This window comes from Lepidothrix coronata, unplaced genomic scaffold, assembly GCF_001604755.1.
Source record: "Lepidothrix coronata isolate B3197 unplaced genomic scaffold, Lepidothrix_coronata-1.0 Scaffold162, whole genome shotgun sequence".
NCBI classification, from domain to species: domain Eukaryota; kingdom Metazoa; phylum Chordata; class Aves; order Passeriformes; family Pipridae; genus Lepidothrix; species Lepidothrix coronata.
Window position 1 is genome coordinate 1291917 of NW_016690342.1, and position 26981 is coordinate 1318897.

General features: G+C 42.1%; 1 protein-coding gene across 24 annotated transcripts in view; it reads left to right on the forward strand.

The window, feature by feature from the left end:
* ADGRL3 (adhesion G protein-coupled receptor L3) overlaps window positions 1–26981 on the forward strand; it is a 520635-nt gene that overhangs the window by 453009 nt on the left and 40645 nt on the right. For 17 of the 24 annotated variants that reach the window (XM_017829314.1, XM_017829319.1, XM_017829296.1 and 14 more), the window contains 5 exons: window positions 2193–2402; window positions 2908–3128; window positions 10437–10503; window positions 11914–12005; window positions 24520–24546. In XM_017829314.1, the coding sequence (XP_017684803.1) occupies window positions 2193–2402; window positions 2908–3128; window positions 10437–10503; window positions 11914–12005; window positions 24520–24546 (617 nt within the window). The remainder of the gene's footprint in view (window positions 1–2192; window positions 2403–2907; window positions 3129–10436; window positions 10504–11913; window positions 12006–24519; window positions 24547–26981) is intronic. The other 7 variants (XM_017829303.1, XM_017829305.1, XM_017829309.1 and 4 more) reach the window with 1 other exon arrangement.

Below are 26981 nucleotides of genomic sequence, written 5' to 3' on the forward strand. Positions count from 1 at the left end.
CATCTCCCCATCTAGGGTAAGAAGCCCTCAGAGAATTTTCCCTGCACCAAGCTAAATTTGCCTTGGGATAGATGAATCTGTGCTGTTGGCTGCATCTGGGTGGGGTGGGTGCATCTGGCCAAAGTCTGTGTGGTTGCTTTTTCCTTGTAACCACCTCCCTTAGCTGCTTTGTCCTGCTCACCCAGCCCAAGAACTCTTGGTCCATTCAGCCTGGCAGGGCAATCTAATCAGATGAAGGCTTTTTCAGGGAGATGTTCTCCTGCCATTCTCCAGCAGCCTCAGACAAAAGAAAGAATGATTTGCAAGGTGCAAGGTTTGCATTAACATTTTTTCGCAGAGTTAAGAGGGATGGATGAGCTGGAATGACACTGAGATAAAGCAATGCGCAGCAGCCAGGAAAATGATGTGCTTCATCTTGTCAGTGTTCTGGGCGCTGCTGGATGAGCTGGCTGGAATAGACATTTCTGTCATGATCTACAGAAAGCACACAGTGATTTCTTGTCTCCTTGTTGGACTTGTGACCTCTAGTTCCTTAGATACTGGAAATACTCAGGAGGAGCTTCAAGAGTGTTTGGGCAAGGAAACTCTCTGTCTTTCTATGTCCAAGTCTCTCTGAAGAGAAAGCTTCCAGCATGGAAGAGGTGGAACAGAGAGTCACTCCCCATCTTTCATTATCATTTGATGCCTGTCACTCATGCTGATAAAGCCAAAGAGCTGAAAGGTTTGAGTTGTTTCTTGTGGGTGCTAACATAGCAGAGCGTATGTTGGGAAAGGCCTGACATTTGATGTGGCTTTATCATTGGCAGGCAGGCAAAGAAAATGGATAAATTAATCACCTTTTCTCTCCATCTGTCATAAGCTTTTATCCCATGGAGAGAAAAATGTTTCCAGTTTGCCCTGGCTTTTTGAAGTGTGGCACTATTGTATTTGCCAGCCTAAGTCATTGAAATGCCAGAAGTGGTGGGGAATTTGATTACCATTTATAACACAATCTGGTGGACCACAAAGCTGGGTTTCAAGCCCCTTTGGTCTTCCCTGGAAAGCCCCCAGAGATTTCCAGCCATTCTTTTCCTCAGCTGATGGACTCTAACCACTAAGCCCTAAGCAGCCATCTCCTGACTCACCGTGTATTTCTCACTTCTTATTTACATTTTACCCTCTAATTTCACTGCATCTCATGGAAACTTGGGGAGTTATGGGTGAGTTTTACAGCCTGAATAAGGAATAAGGTGCTAGGATACTCTTACCGAGAGGGTCTCATCATTCCCCTCCTCTTTCTGTGAGGGATACATAGTTATAAGCTCAGGAGCAATGCAGCACTGTTTTATCAGCAGAGCCAAGGCACACCTATGTTGCCCCTCACAAAACTTTGCTGCCTTAGTTTGCCACTGCAAATGGCCTTGTTTGCATGGCTTTGGAGTAAAACCATGTTATGAGTTCATCACAGGGAATCACTAGCTTTCCAGGCTGTCTTAAAATCACTGTTCTGTCACAGTTTAAAAGCAAATTCATGTTAAAAGATCTGTCCTTTTTTTTCTAGGTAACATTTTAGGGATCAATCTGACTTCCTAGGATTTTTAAAATATAACTCTAGGGTTGAAAAAGAAAAATCAAACTTCTTTTCTCCTTCCTCTGTGGAAAAAAAAATTAATTTATGCAATCTCTTTCTGTCCAAAGCCTCCAAGCCTTCAAGCTCATACATCTCTGTGAACATTTAAAGAGATTCTTTTTTCACTGTTGGTAAATGGTTGTAATGGACTTGGGGTTGTTGGACACGATGTTGTCAGCATGACACACTTTTTTACACTTGACTCATGGCATTTGATGGTTCTTTGCTGTGTGTCCAGATGCTCCTTTACCACATTTGCGTAAGATAGAGCTGCACACAAGACTAGCTATGGCATCTCAGTATTATCAACAACAGCATCATTGTTTCTGGGATGTGTTTGGATCTGAGCCTATTTTGGGCACTTGCAGCTTGCAAGATTTTTTGGAGCCAGTGTTTCAGGTTGCAGCTTTCTTGCTGTGGGATTCAAGTCCGTTTAATCTTTTTGGTAGTGGTACTTTGTGCCACAGCTTGGTGAGTTGGTACAAACATTTGGGGAAGGGTCTCAGGCAACCTCACTGTGTGTCTGGGATGAATTAAAAGTCATGCATCATGCAGCAATGAGATATTTTGGTTTTATCTTCAGCACAGCGATGCAGTCCATGACCTACTCCTGGACTTCATCACATGGGTTGGCATCCTGCTCTCACTGGTCTGCCTCCTGATCTGCATCTTCACCTTCTGCTTCTTCCGTGGGCTGCAGAGCGATCGCAACACGATTCACAAGAATTTGTGCATCAGCCTCTTCGTGGCAGAACTCCTCTTCCTCATCGGCATCAACCGGACTGACCAGCCGGTAAGAGACAAAGAGTTTTCTGCTTCTGTCACAGGCACTTCTCTCAGTGCGTGTGCAGTGTTTGACTGTGCAGTGAGATACATTCTAGCGCTGTCTGAATTCCATCCATGAGTCTTCACAGGGTTGGGACCCTGGCTGTTAACTGTGAGTCACATGCTGATGCCTGCTGTGATTTCAGAGGCTGTATGTGTGTTGCTTGTAAATGATGTGTGTGTCTGTTTAATAAGCAGGTTGTAAAAATACACTTATACTTTGTGCATCTCTATTTATCAGACTGTGTACATACCTACCATTGTATCTTTTAATGTGATTTATGTATGCGAAGATGTGTCTATTTTAAAATAATTCACACACATCTTCCAAGTGAAAAAAAGTTCTTCCTTGGGGGAGGGAAGATAAGAACTCCCTCATTTTTATTAAACCTCCCAGTAAGAGTAGTCCAGACTGTTGCATTAATTCACCATGGTACAAACACCTTCCCTTGCTCTTTTCAATCCTCATGCAGATTGCCTGTGCCGTCTTTGCTGCCCTCCTGCACTTCTTCTTCCTGGCAGCTTTCACCTGGATGTTCCTGGAGGGAGTGCAGCTCTACATCATGCTGGTGGAGGTTTTTGAGAGCGAACACTCCCGGAGGAAGTACTTCTATTTGGTGGGCTATGGCATGCCTGCACTGATTGTGGCCGTGTCAGCAGCGGTGGACTACCGGAGCTATGGCACGGACAAAGTGTGAGTGAGCTTGGTGTTGCTTGGACCTGGGCAGGAGAGATGGGAGTGGGGACGATGAAGGGATGTGAGGAGCCCACAGGGCTTGTGCAGGCAGAGCTCAGCCAGGAGGCATTCCTTGCCTCATTTCTTTGTCTCCAGTGCAGAGTGTGATGATACAGGACAAATTCCCCACTACGAAATTATTTGCAAAGGTATTTTCCAGGGAAGTCAGTTGAGGAAAATTTTATCACATGATTGCATGACATCAGCAGAGGTGACTGTCCCAAGTCTCAGCAAGGTCATCCTTCTCTAATCAAAGAGTATTTCTTATTTGGATGAATAAATACCGCTTTCTTCCTTTTTTTTTTAAGTGTTCTATCAAATTAATAGAGCCTGCAGGCAAAATAGGTGATGATTGTGGAGTGCATTAGACTCTTTGCAAATTGGAACAGCTATATCGTTCATCATTATAAATATTCTTAAAAGAGTTTTCAACATTGCTGAAGCTGGTATCAAAGCACAATTTAGATTATTGTGCACCACTGTCTAATGGAAAACAAAGGGAAAAATGAGCCTTTGATTCTCTTTGCCATCTTTGCTACAGTAGTGTTTTTATTGACTTTTTTTTTTTTTTTGCTTCCCTTGTCAGGCTGTCTTTCCATGTCATTTTAACTGAGTTAAGGGCTCAGTATGAAGGTGTACATAGCAATGAGCTGGTGGTGTTTATAAAGCTCTTTTTTAGCATAAGTTGTGTCAGGCCATGGCAGCAGTTGATATTCTGTTAAGTTCAACTACAAATTTTTTGCCAGAAATCTTATTAGTATATATGAGCTGTATTTCTTGCAAAAGCAGATTTGTAGAGCAGTGGAGCTGCTCACGATCCATTACCGTGCCAGCAGATAGGTTTGGATCCCAGATGGATACTTGTGTTGTGTTCTTCCCATGAGTAGGAGAATAGCAACCTGAATTTGTATAAATGTCGTGCTTGGTGGAAAGGAAATGGCCCACACAGATAAAGGTAGGAGTGTGTAAGTTTTCAAGGATCTCTACCAATTTATCCAAAGTAGTTTGACCGACTTTGACAGGCCTAGAAGGCAAAGAATAAGTGACACAACAGCTGATCACCATTTTTGGAGAAGATCTTCCATGAGCTGCCACCTGCTTTCTGCCCCAACCAGCTCTTCTATTCACATCCCCTCTTGAGTGATATATAAGCACCTATTGAATCAGGTATGGAAACATTTTGCCTTGTCTCTTTGGACAAATTTATTCTTACTGTAGTGTGTCTACAGAGGACTTGTCTCTTCACAGAAACCTACATTTGGCACGTGGAGCCTCAAACATGTTACAGCCAAAGGGCCATGAGTCCAGCTGTCTGGAAAGGCAATTCCCACACATTTGCCATTGTTGGAGCTGTGTCCTCACCGGTCCACATTGCAGTCTGGTATTGAGTGGCTACTTTCCACACTGCTCACCCTGTGACTTCTTCAGCATTACCATCACAGGGTTTGGAGCATCAGTGTGATCCTTTCAACTTCTCTCTCAACATTTTGAACTGCCTGCCAAGAAAACCCAGCACTGCAGCTAGTTTGAAGCTAACACCAACTGCGTTCCCTTACAGTGCTCTGTAACTGTTGGGTGCTGAAAATGTCTTACTTTGTTCCCTTGTAGTGAAAGGACATTCCCAAGCCCGGGGCATGGCTTTGGATGTGACACAGCAGTTGACTTGCATCCACCTTCATCTTTGCAGAGTCCTTCATGATGTTCTGTAGGGATGACTAGAGTAGCAGTGTAGCTTGTGGGAGTTAGTGGCATGCAACAGGCTGGCTGTAGAGCCTGAGAATACACAGTCTTTAACCACGGCTCCCACAAAGCACCACAGCAGCTTTGCGTTGCTGAAATGTTTCTGTTCCTGTTAAATTAATATGGACCTTTCTGAAGCAAAGCAAAATAAACATATTCCATGAGATACCCTGCCTTTTCCCAACAGGCCTTGGGTGCCCAAATGTTTCCATGGCATGGAAGGTACAGGCAGAAAGTTTGGCTGAAATTCACTGAAGGCAAACAACAAAACTTCACTGTTTTGGCATTGAGGAGGCAGCAGTCCTATGTGTGTGCCAGTAAAATATGTCTCCCTCTCCACAGCATAAAGTAGTATTTTTAATAATTAAACATGTATATATAATATTTTGCAAATAAGTATTTACAGATATTTGCAAAGCCTAAAATATTTATTTATAATTTTTAATTCCACAATGCACATTTTTATCACATTTTCTTAGAGGAAAATAAAAAACACACAATATGTTTTGTATAACTATCATGCTCCATCTGGTTGATGGATGATGATGTATTTTTCAGTGTAATGTTATTAGAAGGGTAGAACTGATTAGAATTTGCAGTGAACTATATGCCAGGCATACATAATTTGATTGCAAGAAGTTGCTTGGTTTTGCCAGGTTTTGTAAAACATCCTCTGGAATATATTACTTGCCTCCCTCCATTATTTACTGCATTTGTTTAAGCAGGACTTATGGAGCTGTTAGTGTTATTTGTTTTTTGCCTGGCATTTGGTGCCACCATTCATACATCTCAGAATGATTTGCTTAGACACCCAGTGTAGGTTTTTTTGATTTCATTTGCCTTTCTAAATCCAACCCTCCTGTAACACATGCCCAGATTACATAACCAGGAACAGGTAGTTGTTCTCTCCTTCTTGCTTTGCTTATCACTTGGTGCTTGTGATTTTCTAAAGTGTCCCATGCCCTACTATTCATATTGACATTTTAGAGTGGCTACTCTGTAAAGATACTCTTTTACACTTAATTATTTCAAGAATTGAGATCAATCCTTTTCCTTTTACTATTTTTTTATTTAAGAGTAGTTCAAACCACTTATATTAGAAGATTAGTTTCTTTTTATAACCAAGCAGCAGCACAGTGATTCCATTAAAAGATCATCCCATTCAGGCTAGAAGGGACTGTTCATGTGAAGAAGCTGAGCTGTGTTTAGTCCTTTCAGAAATGTTGCATCTCACCTTATTCTGACTGTAATTTCTAAAGTAAAGATGAAAAGCGCGGAGCTCCACTGCAGACAGTGGGGTTCCCCCACATTGCCAAAGTGATTCTGGCAATGCTTGAGTGAACTTCCAACTGACCATTTCTTACAGGCCAGGTCTTCAGCTGCTGAGTCTTAAATGGCCACAGCTCAAGTTTTGCTGCAAAAAAAAGAAAATACTGGTATTGCAATTTAAAAAAGTCACATCATGTGCCTTGTCCCGTGTGTTAACCAAATCCATCCATCTCCTGGCCGGATTTATGTCAAGGATCGTGGTGGGCAATGCTGCAAAATGCAGAGGGAAAATAGCATTTGCAGTTTTTGTTAGTGTTTGAAAATAACTTGTGTCTAGAATTAAATGCTCAATTAAGACTTTAGAAGACTCGTTGTAGAAGCAGGCCATCCAAAATCGACAGCATGAAGCTATTCCATATTCCCATACCTTCCTGAGTTTAATATCAAAGTCTCTTACAAATTGCAGAGGAAAGCAGCTACGCTTTGAATGGTTCAATATATTTTAGAAAACGTACTTGTAGATATATTCATCCACTGGTGATCAAATTCATCATGGCAGGAATCTCTATTGTTTCTTCCCCCTTCTCCCCCCATTCGGAATGCTATAAAGCAGGATATACATGGTAAGCAATCCAGCTGTCAGAAAGCAAAATGAAAGCCCTGTGTATGTACACAGCCTCCAAGTCCATCAGCCAGCCGCCGACATTTCGTGCATGTAAATGTAGCTCAGAAAATAGCTTCTAACAGTGCGGTCTGTCTTGGGTGGCTCCACTGAACTTGTTTTATTTGCGGCGTTGTTGCCAGTATTTGGAGGAAGAAGCATGAGCAATGTGGATGCTGAACTCCATTAAGCAGAACCTATATTGCACCCTTGAAAGGCATGTCTGGTGCATACCTATCCCATTACTGCACCCTGACAAGGAGGCTGTATAGCCACGTGAAACAAACCGCTGAGCTCCCATGAACAACATGATATGTTTAGGGCTCTTCAAATTTTATGGTCCAATGGCAGCTAATGATTGTTTATTGGTTATATTTAATACACACCAGGGATAGGTTAGTATTTGATTTCTCTTCATGCAGAAAATAGAGTAAACTCTTTGTAGTCTTTATTACTTGGGAAAAGCTTTAGGTGAATATTGCGAGTTGTCACTGTGGAAAAGGAGAAAATTAAAAAGTAAAGGAAAGCAGTACCATGGAGCTCGTTACGAGGACTGAATACGTTGGTGTGAGTCTTGGAAGAAGCAATGGAGTTTTGAACAGTGTTCCCTTCATCTGCACATTTTCTGATAATCCGCTCTGCCTTGTTCTGAGCCCTGAAGCAGCTTGTTTGCTTAATGGCAGCAAAGTCTAAACTCGTAATGTGGCAAGTCTGTGCTCACAGTGCAGCTGCATGTGGAGGGTCAGAAGTAACTCGGCAGCCCAAGATTAGCAACTTTGGGAAGTGAGTTGCCTGATTGCTTCCTTGTTTTGAGGAGCTCATTTATGCAGCTCATTGTGCATGTGGGTTTTTGTGTTTTAAGGGAATAAAAAAGCTCAGTGTGGTACTTGTCTGATTAGCAATTTACGGCTCCGCAACGCAATTGGCGGGATGCCTTGTGTTTCAATGTTTTGGTCTTAATTTGCATTTTTAATAAGGTATGACTAAAACAGGTTCAAAGTTGCATCTCTTTCTGATGACCACCAAGCTCCCCAGCTTTTTAAGTCCCTCTGCAGATCAGTCCTTCAGCTTTCCATTTAGTCACCCAAGACTAAGTATCATACATAGAAAGGTGATTTTTCTGTTCAAACAAATAAAAAATTACATCATACTCTTTAAAGTGTGCAGAGAGCTGGAAAAAAGCTTTCTCTGTTTTTCACAAGCTGTACTCTGGCTTAGGTGAAGCCATCTCTCATTGGAAGGGCCTTCTTTTGCTCTGTGTCTGGCCACTGCCTATCCTGAGGGCAGGACCTGGCTCCTTTCCTCTTTCCCATCCACAGTATCCATCTCTTGTCACTCCGTTGTTCTCCACAACTGAAGAGACAGATTTTTTAGGGGAACAGGGTGGAAAATCTCATCCATTTAGCTGTCTGGAAAAGAAACCAGTTGCTTTGCGCTTGTTTCCTCAGCCTGGCACGGCTTTTCACTTATTCTGTATTTCAGCTTTCACTGATTTTCCCTGTGTCCCAATCTATATGCATTAAAAACCAGCTGCACCAGATGTGACAATAGGGCTAGCCATCAAGCTTTAAGAAGTAAAGAGAGGGTTTATGTGTTTCCTCTTCCTTGGGCTTTCGAAGAGCCAGCTCGCTCTTTATGCTGAAGGAAAACAGCGTTGATGGCAACGAAAATACATTGCGTTCCCAACTCCTGGGCAGCAGAGGCTGGGAATTGTTTCGAATATTAAACTGGAAAAAAAAAAAAGTTCAAAATATTTTCATTAAAAAACCAAAACAAATGAAAAACCCCAAAATCACAACCCTTTGAGTCCTCTCCCACGCACCAGCACTCATTATCAGTAGAAAAAAGGGATGGGGCTGCATATTCCCTGATTTATATAGAGCAGCTGAGGCATAAACACTAGTTACACTTTCTTCCTACAGGGGATGGGGTCTGAAATGCCCTGTAATATGTGAGCTGCTGCTGTGCGGACATCTTTATTCAGGGATGGGGGGAGGGCTTTTTACAGGGACTTCATTATCCTTGAAACCTCTATTCCTTTGTCAAATCTAGTTGCAATTGGGTGACAGTTAGGATGTTATTATAGGTGATACACAGATGTCATGATCGCATAAACCCTTTCCTACAGGGAATCAGACTCAAGTAGTTTCAAGTCACTCATGTTGTTCCATTACCAGCTGCATCTAAATCACCTTGAACTTCAACAGCCACAGAGGAAACAAGATTTCCCTGCAATCGCTCTGAAAGCCTCTGTTTGCCTCTTGCATTAAGATTTTGATGCTATCACATGAAGATTCTGGATGAGAAGCTGCAGAAGCAGTTCAGGAATGACAGTCACTGAAGTGACGGTATTTTAATTTGTAACAAAATTGGTATGACTGTATATACATCGATACATCTTCAACACTGATGACACTTGAAATTTATATGGTCAGGGAGGGAAGTGTGAAGCTTTCTCTGCATTTTTGAATTTATTCATATCTTGGCTTTTCCCAGTCGTAGAGAGCCAGGGCATGTTATATTATTCTCTCCGCAGGCATCTCCTGCTGATCATGTCGTGCAGGGCTGCTGGCACAGACCTTTGTGCCTGTTGCAAAGTCCATTGGAAGGGAAAAAACATGAAGCACATAGACTAGAGCTGTCATTTGTGAGAACTGCTATCTCTTCCACTGCAATAAGTTCCTGTCACTTGCCTAATTATGAAATTCCATTGGATGTTTGGTATAAGAGTGGTTTTATGCTTTCTCAGGTCCTTTGTGTATAAACAGGGCTGTGATTTGCAGCGTTGCAAACATGACAAGATATTATTATTTTAAACATCATGTGAAACTTTCTTGGAATTTACATTCGTCTGTCTTGTAACCAGTCACTTCCATTTTATCTTCCTGTCACCTGGAATGAACTAGGAATGGAAATGTAATTTCCCAAGGGCCTTAAAAAATGTGGGGAGTATTAAATGCGGTTGAAATTAAGCGATTAATAATTTAGTTTTAGGCCATGAATCAACTTCTTGTGATAGCACAGACCATATGCAACCCTGGAAACATTAGTGGAAACAAAACACTCTGGAGGTTCAGGGAAATAAAACACTTTAAAAGGGAAGTTGCTGAACCTAATTAAACCTCAGCCTCCTGTTATCCAATTCAGGCTTCCTATTTGCACCAAATTTGCTCTGATATGATTGCTGGAGAAACGTCATCTCACTTGACAGCTGACAGACAGCTTGGATTGCATCAGAGTTGGAGAGCACTGAGGAGCATAATGCAAAGAAGCAGGTCTATGGATGTTCATCAGACCCCTTCCTTAAAATACCCCCTCAGTTTAAGGATTTTTTCCGACAGATGCCGAAAACCTTAGCAAATAAGCCTTGTGCCATTTTCTCCCTGCTTCCTCTAGAGGTAATTATCTTACTCCATCAATAGCGCTGTCAGAAATTGGGCACATAATTCAGCATTTAAATGAACAAGCAATGTAATATTTCCTGTCTCCCACCGGCGTGTTTTGCAGCTCACATTCTTCTCTGTCACTTGCTCAGTCTTGATGTATGTCCTGAGTGCAGTCCTTGAATGCCTTCTTTCCCCTGTGTTTCATTACAGATGTTGGCTCCGACTTGACACCTACTTCATTTGGAGCTTTATAGGACCGGCGACCTTGATAATTATGGTAAGAACTCCTAATTAACTACTCCATCTCTCAGGTCAAGAAATAAAACTTTTGCTGTCCCTTTACTCTTTATCTTTAATTTACACAGATTAATTTGAGAAAGGCATGTTCTTCCTTGACCCTGCCTGGCACAAGCAATTAGACCCTCATTATGAGAAGCTCTTGGCATTGCAAAAATACTTGATCAAAACGGGCTGGGGAGCTTTGGAGCAGGGACTTGCAGAGTTTGGTTACTACCATTGGACGTTTTGAAGTGCCAAATTCTATTTTGATGCCACTTACTGCTCACCCAATTTTTGAATTCCAGATCAAAGCTTTGCATTGATAATGCAAAAAAAAAAAAAAAAAAAAGAGGAAATATGGGATGTGGGCATGAAATAAAATCCACACTGGACGAGTAGTTTGATGAGGGTTTTTTCCTTCCCAGCAGAAGCTGAAGCTCGTATAGCTTCATGTTTAGCACATTGCCAGCATATCAGCTAACACAGCAACAAGGTAGAGAACCCAACTTTAGAGACAGCTGGAGTTTTCTTATACTTAATTGCTACAATATGGCTTAAATAAACCATCCTTTGTTTTGACTAACTACAGTTTGGCTAGCACGGAAAACCAGGCACTCCCGCTTCAATGCAGACATTGTCTCTGCTTCTCCTGTAACTGGGGGCCATTTCAGCAGCCTTCCATATCAAGAAGGGGGCCACCCCACCAGCTACAACTGTTGGGTTTTCTTTTCCCCTAAGCAATTAATTCATAAAAAGGTATCTTCCCTTTTTGATTATGTCTCAAACTCCAGACTGGGATTTTGAAGGAACTCCTTTCTAGGAATTGGCAGCCTTTTTAACACCGAGGCACTGAAACATCATCACATCTTTTACAGAACAAATCAAATTACTTTTCTTTTTTTTTTTTTTCAACTTTGCACTGTGCTAAGCATCTTCAGCAGCTGGGATTTCCCCAACCCTCTGCCCCATTACACTATGTCTAAAAGGTGTATTCACAGAAAAGGATGCCTTTATGCTTCATTACAATGGGATTGGCTAAGCAAGATGCTTGGAGTGACTTTTCATGCCTGTACACCTCTCAGACACAAAAAAGCCATTGCAGCAAGTATTTTTAATTTTCCATAACATCAGTGAAGCACTAAAGTTGAGGTTAGAACCAACCTGATATCAGTAACATACGCAGTACCACAGCTTTGGTAAGGCTGTAGCATCACCAGTCCTGCAGTCCACAGGCCAGCTCACCTTATAAAATGCTTGGAAATTTTCTGTGATTCAGTCGCTATAAAATTGTAGTGAGAGCTAATTTCCTACAGTAACGCATCTGTTACAGAGAAGAAGCTAACTTTCTCCCCATCATGTTGTGCTGTGTCACATAATCCTTTTTTTTTTCCTCCCCTCTCCATTGCAGCTTAATGTCATCTTCCTTGGGATTGCTCTCTATAAAATGTTTCATCATACTGCCATACTGAAACCTGAATCTGGATGTCTTGACAATATCAAGTAAGTGGCTGGGGTTTTTTCTTGCTCTCTGCCTGTTTCTGTCTTTTGCTGTTTATTCCCCCCATTCTGCTCTGAAGAGCATAACAGGGGAACCAGCTCTGCTGGCAGCAGTGATAACTAGGGATAGTACACTGGATTGTGGCACTGCAGAGTGGTTTCTAATAGGTACCAACAAGTGGCTGATGATGAAGCACTATCTTTATTGGGATTGGGCTGCCAGTGGTGGTATTTTCCATTTGATTTTGCATGAAGGAGGCAAAGCTACATTTTCAGTCCTTGGAGCAGGTAACCCCCTAGTCACTCTATGTAAAGAGTGCCCAATAATTACTAGCTAATTATTGCAGTCTCTACAGGGAAGGTGTGAAATGTTGATTATTACTATTACTCTGTGCTTTGAGGGCGGCAGCCTTACTTCTTTTCTGTTTGTTCTGGCCCCTGACAGATTTCATGACCCAAATTCTCCCCAGAATCTGATTGCTTTCAGCAGTGTTACTGAGGATTTACCTGGGAGTGCCCACATCCTCAGATGTGCTTTCCAGCCAAGGCATGTTTCGCTCTTGGACTGGGTTAACGTCTGAACGCCCAGTAAATCTGGGCATTTTACTGTCTAGCAAGCTGCTTCATTATATTGATAGAATATTAGTCTCTGTCAGTACCTGTTTTTTTCAAGTACCTCTGGCTTTAATTACTCTCTTCAAAAATACAAGCGGGATTTCAGGTGCAGCGCATGATAGGAATGGGAGCCTGCTAATTAACAAAACCATCTAATGAGCTTCAGGAGGAGGAAATTGTTGGGAGTCAGCGCTTTACTGCCCACCCAGGAAAGGAGAGTGTTATGCAACACGGCTGGAAGTGGGTTCTTCTCTGTCTTTCTTGGTAGGAGTGGGAGAAGAGGTGTGAGGGGAGCTCGTTAGGAGATGACTGAATTGCACAGTTCAAGGCAGTTCTCAGCAAGTTTATTGTTTTTACTGCTGAGCAGCTCACGCAGTTGCAGCTTTAATTTAAACCAGGTCAGTCCCCCCTTGAAAACTACCTCAGCAGGCAAAGCTTGCAATGCCGTTGGCATGCCACAACCTGGCATGGTCCGTCGGGTGAAGTTTTAGTTTCTTAGGCAAAGCTTCTTCCACGAGGGTTGTGAGGAAAGAGAACTGGAGTCTGTGCAAATGCAGGAGACCCCAGTGAACCCGGAAACCCACGGGGCGCTCGTTTGCCCAGGTTGTGGGCAGGCTGCTCTGTGGTGTGCCTCTGTTTCTCCTGACATCACTCAGTACAGAATGAAATTTGGAGAGCAATCCCCCCTGGATGTCCAAGATTGATCCCAGTAAGATAGTCTTTCATTTGGTCTTGGATGAGGTATTAAAGGAACGGTACATTTAATAACATTTATTAATATGGCTACTTGTCATGCATTAATGCTATGGGATTGCTTGCTGAGAACACTCTCTCTAAGGTTACCCACACAAAATCTGTCTAGAAAGCCTTGCAGTGTGACATTTAAATTAAAAAATGGAGAGAAAAAAACCCCAAAGCCCTTATAATTAAAGCAGAACAAATAATTGCCTACTGAATAATCTTCTTGTGCTAATCTCTAGTATCTTTGTTTAAAATGCCAAGAATTTATACAACCAGTTGCATCAATTATAATGTTATTGTTAAATATTTTATAGGTTCTTTGGTGGATGAGTGTCTATTCCTGATTTGACTTCATTAAAACGTTTTGAAAACACAAGCAATTAAAATACTTTTAAGCATGTTGCTGATACACTTCCAAATGTTTTGCTTCATTACAAATTACTTTTTATGCTTAAGAAAAAAAGAGAAACATAATATAAACTCGGGTAAACAGCCTCAACCTAGGAAGTTTATCAAAGCAAGAATTCCAGAATGGACTTGACTGTAATTTCTGAATACCTAAGCAGGACAATTTTAGGTCTCTAAAGTCAAGATGTGTTGTGAATGTACTTGACTTAGGAGGAGGTGCAGATTTGTAACAGAGAAGGGAATTCACCTTTGATCGAGGTTTCTTAGGTAAGCAAGGGGTTTGCAGTCTCTAGAAAACTTTTCAGTAAAATCACAGTTTTCTTCTAGATGAAATCGTAGTCTTGTTGCAGGGAAGATTGTTGTCTTCTTCCAAAGTCATTGGTTCTAACTCAGTTGCAAAATGTCGATGTGTTACAGCAGCTCTGGGAGAAAAAGCCACAGATCACGTTATTTCACAGGAGACCACAAAGATCCTTTTTGAGCTTCCCTCTGTGGGTCTATAGGGTTGGTAAAAAGACCCCCAGGTCCCAGAGCTTTGCATCTTGTTGTATCGGTTTATATTTAAAAAAGCAAAGCAAACCAAGGGCCTGCATTGGAGGGCCCCTTGCTGCCATCTGCATATTGACAGCTTTACAGCACATGGAGAGCTGAAAGAGAGTTTGTTCTCCCAGTTCATTTCCTAGCAGTACTCTGTGTTAGGCTGTGGTGAAGCTCTCGCAACATAAATCCTGAGCCTGTTTAACAACAGCAAAATACTTGATTCCCTATGGCAACGTAAAAATAAAGGCCATAAAATATTTTAATAGGCTGTTAATAAGCGCCCCTGCAATCTGGTCCTTGCCTATGTCACTTTAAAGGTTAGAAATACATTATGAAGTATAGAAAATAGAGAGCCAAATAACTCCACTTAAATTAATGAACTTGATAAGGGATCAGGTGTCACCTGGGATACCTTTAATTACTGCACCAACAGAAAAGCCATTCAAAGGGCAGTGCCTGAACCAGATGCTGTGTGGCTGATAGATTTGTAGGCACTGTGCAGAGTTGTAAAAATAAACTTCCCTAACCTTCAAGAACAGTCCCTGGATTATTGTGCCAGCATGGGAGATTCTGACATTCCTGTGGTGGGGCACTAGTTTCCCAGGGGTTACCCAGCAAGAGATTTGATGAGTATGGGGCTGGTTTAATTTTTACCCTTGTTAGCTTTTCTGACTTAGCCCAGCACTTTCAAGAGGGAAGTAGGGTAACCACATATGTGGGTCCTTCTCCCTGTGCCAATAGCATCCTCCCAGTGTGGCAGGTTGGTACTGAGCCGATTCAGTGGGTTTTGCCCACTGAAACAGCAAGATTCGTGCTCTAGTTCTGCTTTTGAGGCACATAGCCAGGAAAATATGGGAGCTTCTGTATGTGGGATATGTTGTTCAGAGCCACAAGAGTTTCTGTGCCTGCCACTGATGCCAGTAGGACACTAGCTCCCATTTTACAAGAGGTACCAGCACCAGGAGTAGCATGCTTTTATTTAAGCCCTTTTGAAAAAGTTATGTTTGATGTTTTCTTCGGGATATTTACACAGAAATTTTAAGAGTTCATCCAGAGTGGGGATCTCTTCTGCCTTTTGAAGATCTTTAGTATGAAGTGACACAGCCAAGGATGCCCAACCAGCTGCCTCTTACGTGGTGTGTTTAACTTCTGTCCATGCCTCCCCAAACATAGGGTGGGAGGGGATTTTCCTTCCCAGCCTTTTACAATGGCTGTTTCTGGGACCTCAGAGTCCACTGTGGCCACTCGTCTCTGTGGCTCTTCCATTTCTTTGTGGCTTGTTGGCAAACATAGGTGAGCAGAGATGGGCAGTGAGGAGCATTGTTTAGTCCTTGGTAGCTATGCCAACATCACACATTATCTCACTCATGACCCATCTGAGAGCATAGGTGGGATGCAAAGGGTGCACAAAAGGGCTCATGAGCACAAACTGATTTACTGTCAACAAATGTACCCGGGGAAGACATAGTTTTGGAAAATTGATTCCCCCAGCCCTTACAAACTTGAAGGGAATATAGATCTTTCAAGCCAGGGACTACGTAAGCTTTTTGGATGGCAAAAGCCTGCTGTGCTGTTTGCACCTAGTCGTTTCTAGCCTCATAGCCTGTGAGGTGGAGACTGTGGGCGTATCAGTGCAGTATTGATGCACTCTTGCTAGCAGATGGCTCCTCATGAGGATGTGTTACCAGCTGGAATTCTTTAGAGCAGCTGTGAGGCTGTTTCACTGGAGGTTGCTGCCATGTGGAGTGATTTCTGGAGCTGAGCGGCTCAAAGTCTCTCCTTCATGCTTTTCCATTGTCAGGTAGATGATAGATTTGCAAAATGCCTCAGACCGTCACAGACAGGACTACACTGAATATTTTTTATATTCACATTCTTGTAGGAAACCTTAGGTGACAAAGGAAAATACCTTATATGTGAATAGTCCAGCATGGTTCTTCCGTTTTCCATCCATCAACTGCTTTCCAGGTAGTCAGGCATGTACTTTGGCAGCTTGTGGTCTTTGCACACCAGGTTTTCATCCAACCTATGCCAGATGCTGCAGCACAACAAACCATCCACATATTTCCAGATGCTTAACCCCCATTCTCTGTGCAAAATAGGGTCTCAGATGAACCCTCTCCTCCAATGCCTTTGCATTGTGTGGCAGTGCAGTGCTTGTTCTGCAGCCATTTAAACACTTCTCATTTGAGTCATTGTGGTATTAATAAAGGGAAATAAAGAGGAGCTACACTGGTGGTTGTCCAGATGTACTCTTCACCCTATCTAGTCAAATCTGAGATCCTGTCTTTACTGTATACTCTCATTGTGCACAGTGTGGGGCTTGTTAGTTACTGACATGGAAAACTGGTAGAAAATTGGGTGGGGAGAGCATTTAGCTAACAAAAGGCAAGTCCTACAAGTGGATTGAGGGGATTCATCAATGGGACTAAGCAGTTGCTGCACCTGAAGTTATACTAGGCATCTCCAAATGGCTGGAGGGGAGAGGGTGAAACCTCCTCTCTTCTAGCAGAGACCAGAAGCCATCCTTTTCCTTACAGATGTAACCTTTCCGTTGAAGTTCCCACAGGCACCCTAGTGCCCTCTCCCCTAGTGCTGCTTGAATGCAGCTGAGTTTGTTAGCATTTCTCCCAGCCAGACCAGGCTTCCTGACATTCTTCTGTACCGTAGTATGTGGCAACAAGATTTTATTTTGTTTACTTTGGAAGAGCAACATGTCGGCCATAGCTGCCAAATGCAGTTGCAAACCCACTAGAAAGAAGGCAAGAGGCAAAGGGCTTTGTCAGCTCGTTTCTCTTTTTGTCCCATTTTATTTTGTTATTGTTTTAGCCAGGGTATAGCTTGGCTTGTGCCATAGGCCATCTAGATGCTCTTTAGAAAGCAGAACTTGGGGGGGCCTCTTCAAAGAGGAGCATGTCAGGCTGTAGTCCTGGGTTTGTTTGAAAAGCTCATTGCAATAGAAACTCACTTGAAAGTCATCCTGGAAATTTAATTTTCTTTCTTTCAGACAGGGAGACCCAGGGTCTTAGCTCGAAGCATTTTTTGTTACTAAAGAAGCACTATTAATTAGGGGCCTTGAGATAGTTTAATCCTGGCATTAATCACTGTAGTTCTGTTGCAGTTTCTTTCCTCTTGTGGAAACCTGCTCCCATCCCATCTTCTGCAACAAAAGAATGAGCACTATATCAAAAACATGAAATTCCCTGGAAAAACATATATTTATTCCAAGCATGCAGGAGATAATGTATTTAGGCATTGTGACCACATTTGCAAGAACACACGCTCAAATACCATTAATGGGGATGAAATGGAAATGTCCTGCACTGCAGCCTTCAGAAATCAATCCTCAAATGACTAAAATGAGCCCTCCTTAGCTTGCTGGCTGCCATGGAAGCTTCAGATGGTCCACAGCTAAAGGCACACAGCCCTGATTTAATGGGTAAATAAAAAAGTGTATGTTCTCCCAAGTTTCTGACTGGAAACAAACTTCACAACGTATGCCTTTATTTTGTATTTTTTTTTCCATAGGAGTCGGTTGCTCAAAAGCTTACAGAAATAAATCTAAGAATGTGCAACCTAACAGCCAAAAGTAGGAGCCAATGCCAAACCTTGATTATTATTTTATAAAAGTTTGCAAAGCTCAGTCTGGACTCTTTCAGGGAGTCTATCCCAGGCTGTGGGAGGTGAGGGACGAGGAGGATCAGGCACAAAACTCAGAAGCCCCTTTTGAAGATATGTCTCTTTTAAAACCGTTGCCATAGCCCGCTCTCCCCATATGTTGTATGGGTGTAAATGATTATCTGCTCATTTTCGTGCTTCAACATATGTGTTTTATTTAAAGAGACATGACTAATCCCAACCCCCAGATTAGCCTGTTGTTTCAGTCCTGTGGGTTTGCTGTTTGTTTGCATAAAAAAAAAATAAAAATCCTGAGTTAGGTAGAAAATTGAAAACAAAGGTTAAATAGAACTTCCAAAAATCATCTGCAGAAATGTTTGAATTAAATTCTTGATTTAACACAGCAGTATTGTGCTGGCGGGAACAGAGGTTTACCATTCTAGTTTTATTTACTCAGCTGATTGAAATGCAGAAAAAGTAAACATCCTGGGTTTGGTGCAGTGAGGAATGAGTTAGACTTTTGAAAATGCAAGATTTTTTTCTCCTTTGATATGAAGAGCTTACATTACCAATCCCGAACAATAATTTGTAGCAGATATACTACTACTAAAGGAAGATTAATTTGTGCTTTATTCTAGCCATTTTAGGAACAAAACTAAGTAAGGAGACAGTAAGGATTATTTCAATTTTTTTATTGAGATTTAAGCTCATCTATTGGTTTCCAGATCTTTTCTATTTAATTATAAAATGCTGCAACATGGGAATAGTTTGTGATGCTGAAGGGTCTGGAATTGAATATTGCATTGCATTCACCTAGGGGACTGGACTTGCAAACAGCAGCACTTTAGTCCTTCATTACCTCTGAGTTTGTGGTTGCTTGGGAGTGCACAGGGAGGACACAGTACAATGAAGGGGTCCACCTCTTGTGAGCTTGACCAGCACTGCATTTGGGTGCAAAAGGTCCAATGTTTTCTCTTCAGAGTTCTCGGTTTCCAGTGAAGAAAGGGCCGAGGGTCTGGCAACATGGAGACACCCTCTGTGGAGCAGCAAGCAGGGGAGGAAGTTTCATGTACCCATGCAGCTTTGAGGAGGTGTGTGTGGTGGTGTGAGATGTGGAATGGAGGTGCTAAGGGTTTGAAACGCAAGCTAGTGAATGCAAATGCTTACAGGAGCCACAGTGAACCTGTTAAACATGACCCAAAATCCTGACTAGACGGTACCTATAAATTATAATGTTAACTAAAACAGCCTGTACAGAGTGAGGTCTTTTTAAAGGTTTTCCTACAGCTCTACTATCAAAATAGAAAGATGAACTGAGTGGGTTGTTCAGGAATAGGGTGTTGAAAATCTCTCCTTTCAACCAGCTGTGCTATGTGCAGCACTTTTGAATTCCTCTGACTTCTGAGGACAGCAGGCTCAGAGCACAGCAGCTCCAGGGATACCTTTTGGAGAGGAATCATCCATGTATTCCTGTTCCAGGAAAGGATAATCTGATTTTAGGGAACAAAAAGAGCCCCTGAGCCTGCATTTAGGTCTGGATAAACTTGGATGGGAAATGAAATGTGTTTTAAGAGTGCTCGGGATGTGCAGAGATGACATTCTCTGTCACCAGAAATCTTAACCGGAGTGTTTTGCAAGGATGAACAAATGATCTAGGCACTTTAGAAAATGAGCAATAGCTTTTTCTTTCCCTTGGAAAACCTCCCTCTCTGAAAATTTTAGATGTTAGCCGTGGAGTACTGAGCTGGGCATTAGAAACTGCCTCCCTCACTTTTATCACACCAGAGCTCAGGCTATGATCAGTGTGTTTCATATGGCCTTGAGAGAGAGTACTATGTCTTCACAATCCTGATGGTCATACAGTCATAGATTTATAGAATATTCTGAGGACCATCGAAGTCCGGCACCTGGCCCTACCCCAAGAATCACATCATGTGCCTGAGAACATTGTCCAAACGCTTCTTGAACTCTGTCACACTTGGTGCTGTGGCCACTCTCCTGGGGAGCCTGTTCCAGTGCCCAACCACCCTCGCAGGGAAGAACCTTTTCCTGATATCCAGCCTAAACCTCCTCTGGCACAACTTTAGGCCAGGTCCTGTCACTGAGCCATCACAGAGAAGAGATCAGTGCCTGTCCCTCCTCTTCCCCCATGAGGAAGTTGTAGACTGCCATGAGGTCTGCTCTCAATCTCCTTTTCTTCAGGCTGAACAAGCGAAGTCTCGTCTTGCATTTCCCTGGATCCTGTGTAAGAAAGCACCATGCTTCCTAGTGCCTTGGTTAACCCATTGCTGCTCCATATAGCCTTCTTCTGCATCTCTGCTTGAGCAAACTTACAGGCAGCCTAAAGCAAAACCAGAAAAATCACTCAGAGTTGGCTCAAAATGAATTATTTACAAGCTTCCTACCAAGAAAAGATACGGCACATTTTTATTTTGCCAGAGTGCAGAGTTTGGGAGCACATCAGTGGCAAAAACCCTACTGGAAAAACATCTGAGACTGTGCTTTTTTCTGGGTGCCTTTTCCCCCCAGTGATGTTGATGGCAGCATCCCATTTTGTTTGTTGCAATCTGCTGCTGCCTGAGTTTTCCACAGAAGGGTTTGGTTAATATCAGATTGATTTGGTTTGGGGTCTTGCTTGTTTCCCTATGGTTTTGTGATGGCTGTGTTAATGTTGAATGGTGATTGTAAAGCACTAATCTTCCCACTGACAGGTATCGTCCTTTCTGAATTTAAAAAAAAAAAAATCAATCAGTGGTTATTGATTTGAGAGAGTGTCCTGGAAGATATTAAATACCTACAGTCTTTCTGTGAACCCATAAATCATGATTATTGTTTTAAAAGGCCATACATTTTAAGCACTTTGTCAGCAAGCCCTGCTGGTGCTATTTGGATAATACAAATGTGTCTAAAGGCTTTGCTGAATCCATATAGTGTGGAAACAATTAGATATGTGGTTACACATCAGCGTGGCTTGAATAATCGTACCATGCCTTTGCAAAGTTAGGAGGAAGGAAATAAACAGGGTAAGCAATTCTGAGGGTAATTAATTACTTACAGAAAATGAGATGAGCTTAACAGAATTGCTCTTTCCAATTGCAATAATTAAGAACAAATCTCAGAAAGCAGACTGTGACTTCCCTGGGTGAGTTGAGGGAAAAGGGATGATGCTTTTCCTTTGGCAGAAAAACACAGCCATTGGTTGTCCCAAATCCTAAGCTCAGGCATCACATGGGGCCAAGGAAGGTTTGGCCTCATTCGTCTGAATAAAATCTTAGATCTACTGGTAGAAGTTAGAAGTGGCTTTAAATATATATAAAATTACACTTTTGCCATGTAAAGCCAAGGTTTTCTCCTGCAAATGAAGCTGACAGGCCCATTGACCCCTGAGCTGGTTACAGATGTCTTCAGGGGGTGGGCCACCTACTGTCAAAGACAGTGTGGGAGCCAGAAGATGAGACTGGGAAATGATGACTGTGTGATGAACACTAGCAGCCTAAGGAAGGAGATTAGGAAGCCATTTGGCTTCATGCCATCAAGGTGGTAACTTTGTCATGAAACTCGAAGGCAAAATCCTTTAAGCACTCTTTTATTGCTAGCTATTGATTTTTCTCACCATGAAGATGCTCCTTCACTAATTAACGATGAACCCGTTTGCTTTATGAGGGGAGTGCTGGACTTTCCAGCTCCTTCCTGTAGATTTTCATCAGTTCAATAAATCAATCTTTTCTAATCCTTGAAATTTAAAAAAAAAAAAAAAAGAAAAAGAAAGCAAAACATCCCTAGTACCTTATACGAGCAGGCATCGGGGAGACACAATAGCACACTTTATTTTGTGCTTCCCTCCTGCATGCCTGCAGGAAACGTCTGTCTCTCTGCTTTATTTGCACCATATTAAAATGAATTCCGTGGGTCTTTCAGAATGCTTGTGAGGGGGCACATCATCCATCTATTTTTATTTGAGTTTCATCACCCTTAACAGCTACTAAAGGTCCTGTGTACTCACTTTGGCATTTTTGCTTGCTAGCCAGACAGTTATTTTGGGGCCCAAGCTCTGAGTCCATGTGCTTACTGAGCCTTTTCCTGCTGTCTTAGAGATGGGAAAATACTTTGAATTGGCAAATTTTAGCAACTTTTAAAAAAAGTATTGGTCTGGAAATATCACGGGAATACGGAAGGTAATATGAACAATCCTTTCTCATCATTGAAGGAGAAGTTACTCTGGGAAATTGAAAGACATCTAACTTAAATAAGATTTTGAAAGAGTTTTACATGATGTGTAATTAACCTTAAGAAGTCTTTGCCCCGAGGTAAAGTTAGGGCTTTTTTAAGATTAGAAAATGAATTAGGTATTTATACGGATTGGTAGACCATCCGCTATCCATCATCTGGGCTGCAAAGAAACACAAGGGAGGTGAGGTAAGATTTTGCAGGTTAAATGAATAATGCAATCACTAAAGATCAGCTTTTTACCTTCAGGTATTTGAAAGTGAAGCCCCCACCTAAGCCATCATTCAGATTTCCTCTGCAGTCAGTAGAGAAACGCATTTCATCAGGGAATAGCAAAACCTCATCCACCTTAAATACCTGTTCTTCTAGGGGATAAATTCCTTTTGTGGGATACCAGTCTCCCATTAACTATGGAGGAATCAGAGTCACATAGCTTAAATCCAGTGGGCTGTATCCCTTACTGCCAGGTATTGGACAAATTTATCCAAATCTGGAGAAGCACTTTAGATGTAGCAACTCAAACTGTGCTAGGCTAGGTTTTCCAATTATTTCTGCTTCAAATTTTATTTGCTTTTACAACTAATGAATATAATCTCAGTTTTCCAGTTAGCAGCTCCATTTTTCTGGGAACTAAGGCTTTTCCAAGGCTTTTCTCTTGTCTAAGTGATGGTTTTTATGTATTGCAGATAATGACACAGTATTACTGAAGCACTGATAGGTTTCACAGACTTTTCCAGGGGTAAAAAACCAAAAACATTCTGGAGTAATTTTTGTCAGAAATTGTTGCTAACGCAAGAGTTAAGCTTCTTACAACACTCGAGTTGGTAAAATGAAAAGGGTTGTATTTCATGAGGATGTAAGGGACTAAGTTCTATGGGCCCTATGTGTACAGAGTTAAACCATTTGGAAGTTAGGCATCTTTGAAAATCTCACCTCTTTAGCCACCTTTTGGCTTTGGGCAGTGGATCCTAGACACATCTACGTTGGAAATGGGGTGAAAACTGCAAAGGTCTTTTTGATGGTTTTCTTCTGAGCTGCTTTGAAGTGTTAGCCTCAAGCTTAAAGCGAATCTGAGTTTACCAATTTCGCATTTTGTCTGTACAAAGATGAAATGGACCCTTCAGCTGCCTTGAAAAAAGGCTATTATGAATCACTGAAAAACTTTGTGAGGCTTGGGACAGCAGCAACAGCATAAAAAAATTCCCTGACTTTCTATTTTTGTAATCTATTGCTGGTGACTTTTCAGTATAAAGTCTTTACCATAAAACCTGAGTGCTTGTGAACCCAGTAATAGAAATCCAGGCCCTGCTCCTACCCACATGGCTGAGCTGACAGCTCCAGATTATCTTATGTCTTCACTTCATCTAATTGCATTGTAGGAGAGCTGCAGGTTGCCAGTACTGACTGAAGGAGATCCCACCAGGATGGACTGGCCCTGGCTTTGTTACCAGGGGTAATGAGATGAACATATTGAGTAATCCTCCATCTCTGGCACCCATGGTGGTTTCTGCAAGAGATCTCAGGTTCAAGAGTTCCATGTCAGTGGGGAGAGGAGGCCTGGGAGTTGGCCTGCATTCCCCACATGTTGCACATCACCTGCCACACAGGCAGAATTAAGCACACAGCCTGTCCCAGAAGGTCAGGGAGACTTCTCTAGGAAAAATGGCTGCAACTAATCTTGTGTCCTCACAGTGATAGAAGCTCATTTTGAGTGATCCGTCTTGGCTCCTTCATCACTGCAGCGGGCTGCTTTGCACGTTTGCCGGCAGAAAAAGGCCTTTCTTTGTCCTTCCCCATGAAATGGGAGTAAACATGCTTTCTGTCACCCAGGACTTTAGAAGATCCTGATGCCATTACCTGAAGAATGCTGCAGTCTGACTCATAGTGTGGCAGCTTGGGATTTCCAGTTTGAAAAAGTAAAGAGCAATAAAGACATCCCTGTAATACACTCCAGCCCCACAGGCAGAGAGTGCTGGAGACGTGGTGAAGTTTTGCCACTTGAAACGTGAAAGCCCTCTGTGGTGGCTATGCTGGGGTTTCAAAACTTGTATTCTCCGGAAACAGCCATGATTTTTAAAAGAAATTTCAGAGTCAATTGACAGCTGCATGATGGAAGCCAGGAGGGGCAGCTGCAGCTCACAGCTAGCAATGCCTGCTTCTGTACATGAAGCCAGTGACCTCGGTCGTGTTTCAATTCCCTGGGGAAGCAAACCAGGCTGGCTGGTGTGTTCCAGGCTGATGCTGGTCCACCTTTGTTTTTGGTGATGGCTGGTGGGAGAAGGGAGGGGAACTAGCAGTAAACTATATTCTCTATGTCATTATATTTCTAATGTTTGTGTTCTTGTCTTTATGTCTACGCATTCTTTAGCTATGAGGATAACAGACCCTTCATCAAGTAAGAATGACCTGAATGGCTGATAAATTTCATTTATCAGTGTGGTCTCATGAGCCAGCTGTCAGATCAATATTGAAAAATCATTAAAGCTTCTGTCATTCGCTTTTGAGGCAGAAGAGCAAACTGTGCAGGAAAATGGTCAGGCATACAGCTAAGGTGCAGAGTAAATGTACTGCATATGTATTGCCAACCAGTTGTCACCCTATTTGCTTTCTGTTCTTTAATTGGACATACTTGAATTCAAGGTGAAAGTTCCCAAGTTAATTCTGTATAGTACAGACTTGTTATCCCAATAGCAGCCCTCTGGTGCACTGTGCTCTGTCACTGGGAGTACTTTATGGTAAATACAGAAGCAAATTTTCAGAAAGGTGCATGGGTGCTATTCCCCATGATTCCCTTTCTAGTTACTGGGAATAGCACAAGCAAATCTGTGTGCATTGGTGCATTGGAGGCTCCTTACTCTTTGGAGCACCTAATTGTCTCTAATTGTAAATCGCTGATTTTCAATTACACCAAAACATGGTTGTTTTTCTTTCTTTATTGCAATAAAATTCCACTATGGAAAAGAAAAACTATGAAAAAGCAACAGCAAGTCTGTACAAAGAGCAAGACAAAAAACCTCAAGCTGCACCAAAAAAAACCAACCAACCCTGTAAAGAAAGCCAAAAATGCCTAGAAATTACATACCTTAGGGCACCCATGCTCTTTCTCCTGAAACCAGAAAATAATGTGCAGTAGCACAAAATAAAAGCAAATCAACTTTGCAGTAGACTTTCAGTTTGTTCTTCTGGTGAAGAGTCCTTTGTGTTCATTCTTTCAGCACCATTCCCATGTTCTCTTTCATTGCTTAGTTCATTTTTTTTCTGCGGATATGGGATGGAGCTATTCATAGTAATCTTCATGCCCTTTTTATCTCCAGGTCTTGTTTTCTGACATACAACGCTGTAATGTGTGCAGTTTGCACTCTTGGGGGTCTTCTAACCCACAGATTCCTTTCCATCACTGAAGGTAGCATATTTTCGCTAAATAACTGTTTCATTCCTGCACACCTCTGCAGCCAAAGGCTCTTTAATCAGTTTCAAGAATTGGCTGTGCTTCAGAGCAGAATACATTTCTGATATCCAGGAAATAATTTTTAGAAGACTCTGTAAGTGCAGTAAGCTTTTAATCGGGGATGAGAAGAGGGAGAAAAAAAAAGTCTTTTCCATTTCATTTGGATTTTTTTAAAGAAAAAAAAGTACTTGTATTTTTTTAATTACCATGTGGTTAGGATGATAGTTCTCTCACTGGTGGTGGAATCTCAGGAAGAAAATAACCCTAACAACTAATGGTATAAACTTTATCTAGTGGCTACTTTTCTGAGGGATTGTTGAGAGTGCGTTTTCAATTTGCATCATGCTAAATATTTATTAGTGGGATTGACTGGAAATGCTTCAGAGGAGCTGTTCTGGTCTGCTAGATACATAATAGTGATTTTTAAAGAACTGTCTTAATAAGCAATTACCTTAGGGAGCTCTTCTGGTTGTGTGGTTAAATAATACATATTTTATAAACTTCAGTGGAAGACTTAATGCTGCATTTTCATTCTCATACCTAAAGAAAAAAAAAACAAAACAAAACCCAAAAAAACCCAGAAGACATGAATACAACATTAGTATGCTTCTGTTTGTGACAAGCCCTGCTAAAAGGAAAAGCATTCAAGGTTGTAGCTGCCATGGCATCTCCATAGCAGAGATTGTCTCCCTGACCTCTGCAGGACTGATTTTCCCCCCAAGTTACTGCTCCTTCATCTTTCTCCCCCTCGCCCCATGCTCTGCTGAGCAGATGGAAGCCTAAATATGCCCAAACCCAGGCCACATTTCTGCAAACTTGAATTGTCCTGGAAACATAAGATAGGTCTTTGTCCCTGCGAGCCCTTCTGCAGCACCTCAGGCTGCTTTGGGGTAGACAAGGAAGCAGAGGTGCTGGCTGACTGCAGTCCTGTCTGCTTTGGGGAACAGAAGGGTTAAATGGTAAGGAAGGGGTGCAAAGACTGGGTATCAGTGCATTCATTTTTATGATGCTGCACCTAATAATAGCGGGGGACAACAGAGGAAAATCAAAGCCTTGAGGTAAAGGGCAAACGGATGCTCACAGTGCTGCTTGTTTCCCAGCTAAAAGTTGACTCCCCTCCCCTGTGCAGCAGCAATTCCTTTAAAGTTGTAGGTAATATAGCATGTGGAAACTAGGGAAGTGGCTAGTAGCAGGACTGAGTTCCTATACTGCTGATCACACTTACTCTCTTGTTCTGGTATTGGAAGATCAGTCTCCGAGAAGCTAATTTAGCAGATGACTAAATGTTATTTAGCAGCGTAACATGGAATACTTCTCCTGACATCCCAGCAAAGCTTCTAGCTTTCCTGAAAGCACACAGAAAAACTAACATGCAGCAGTCA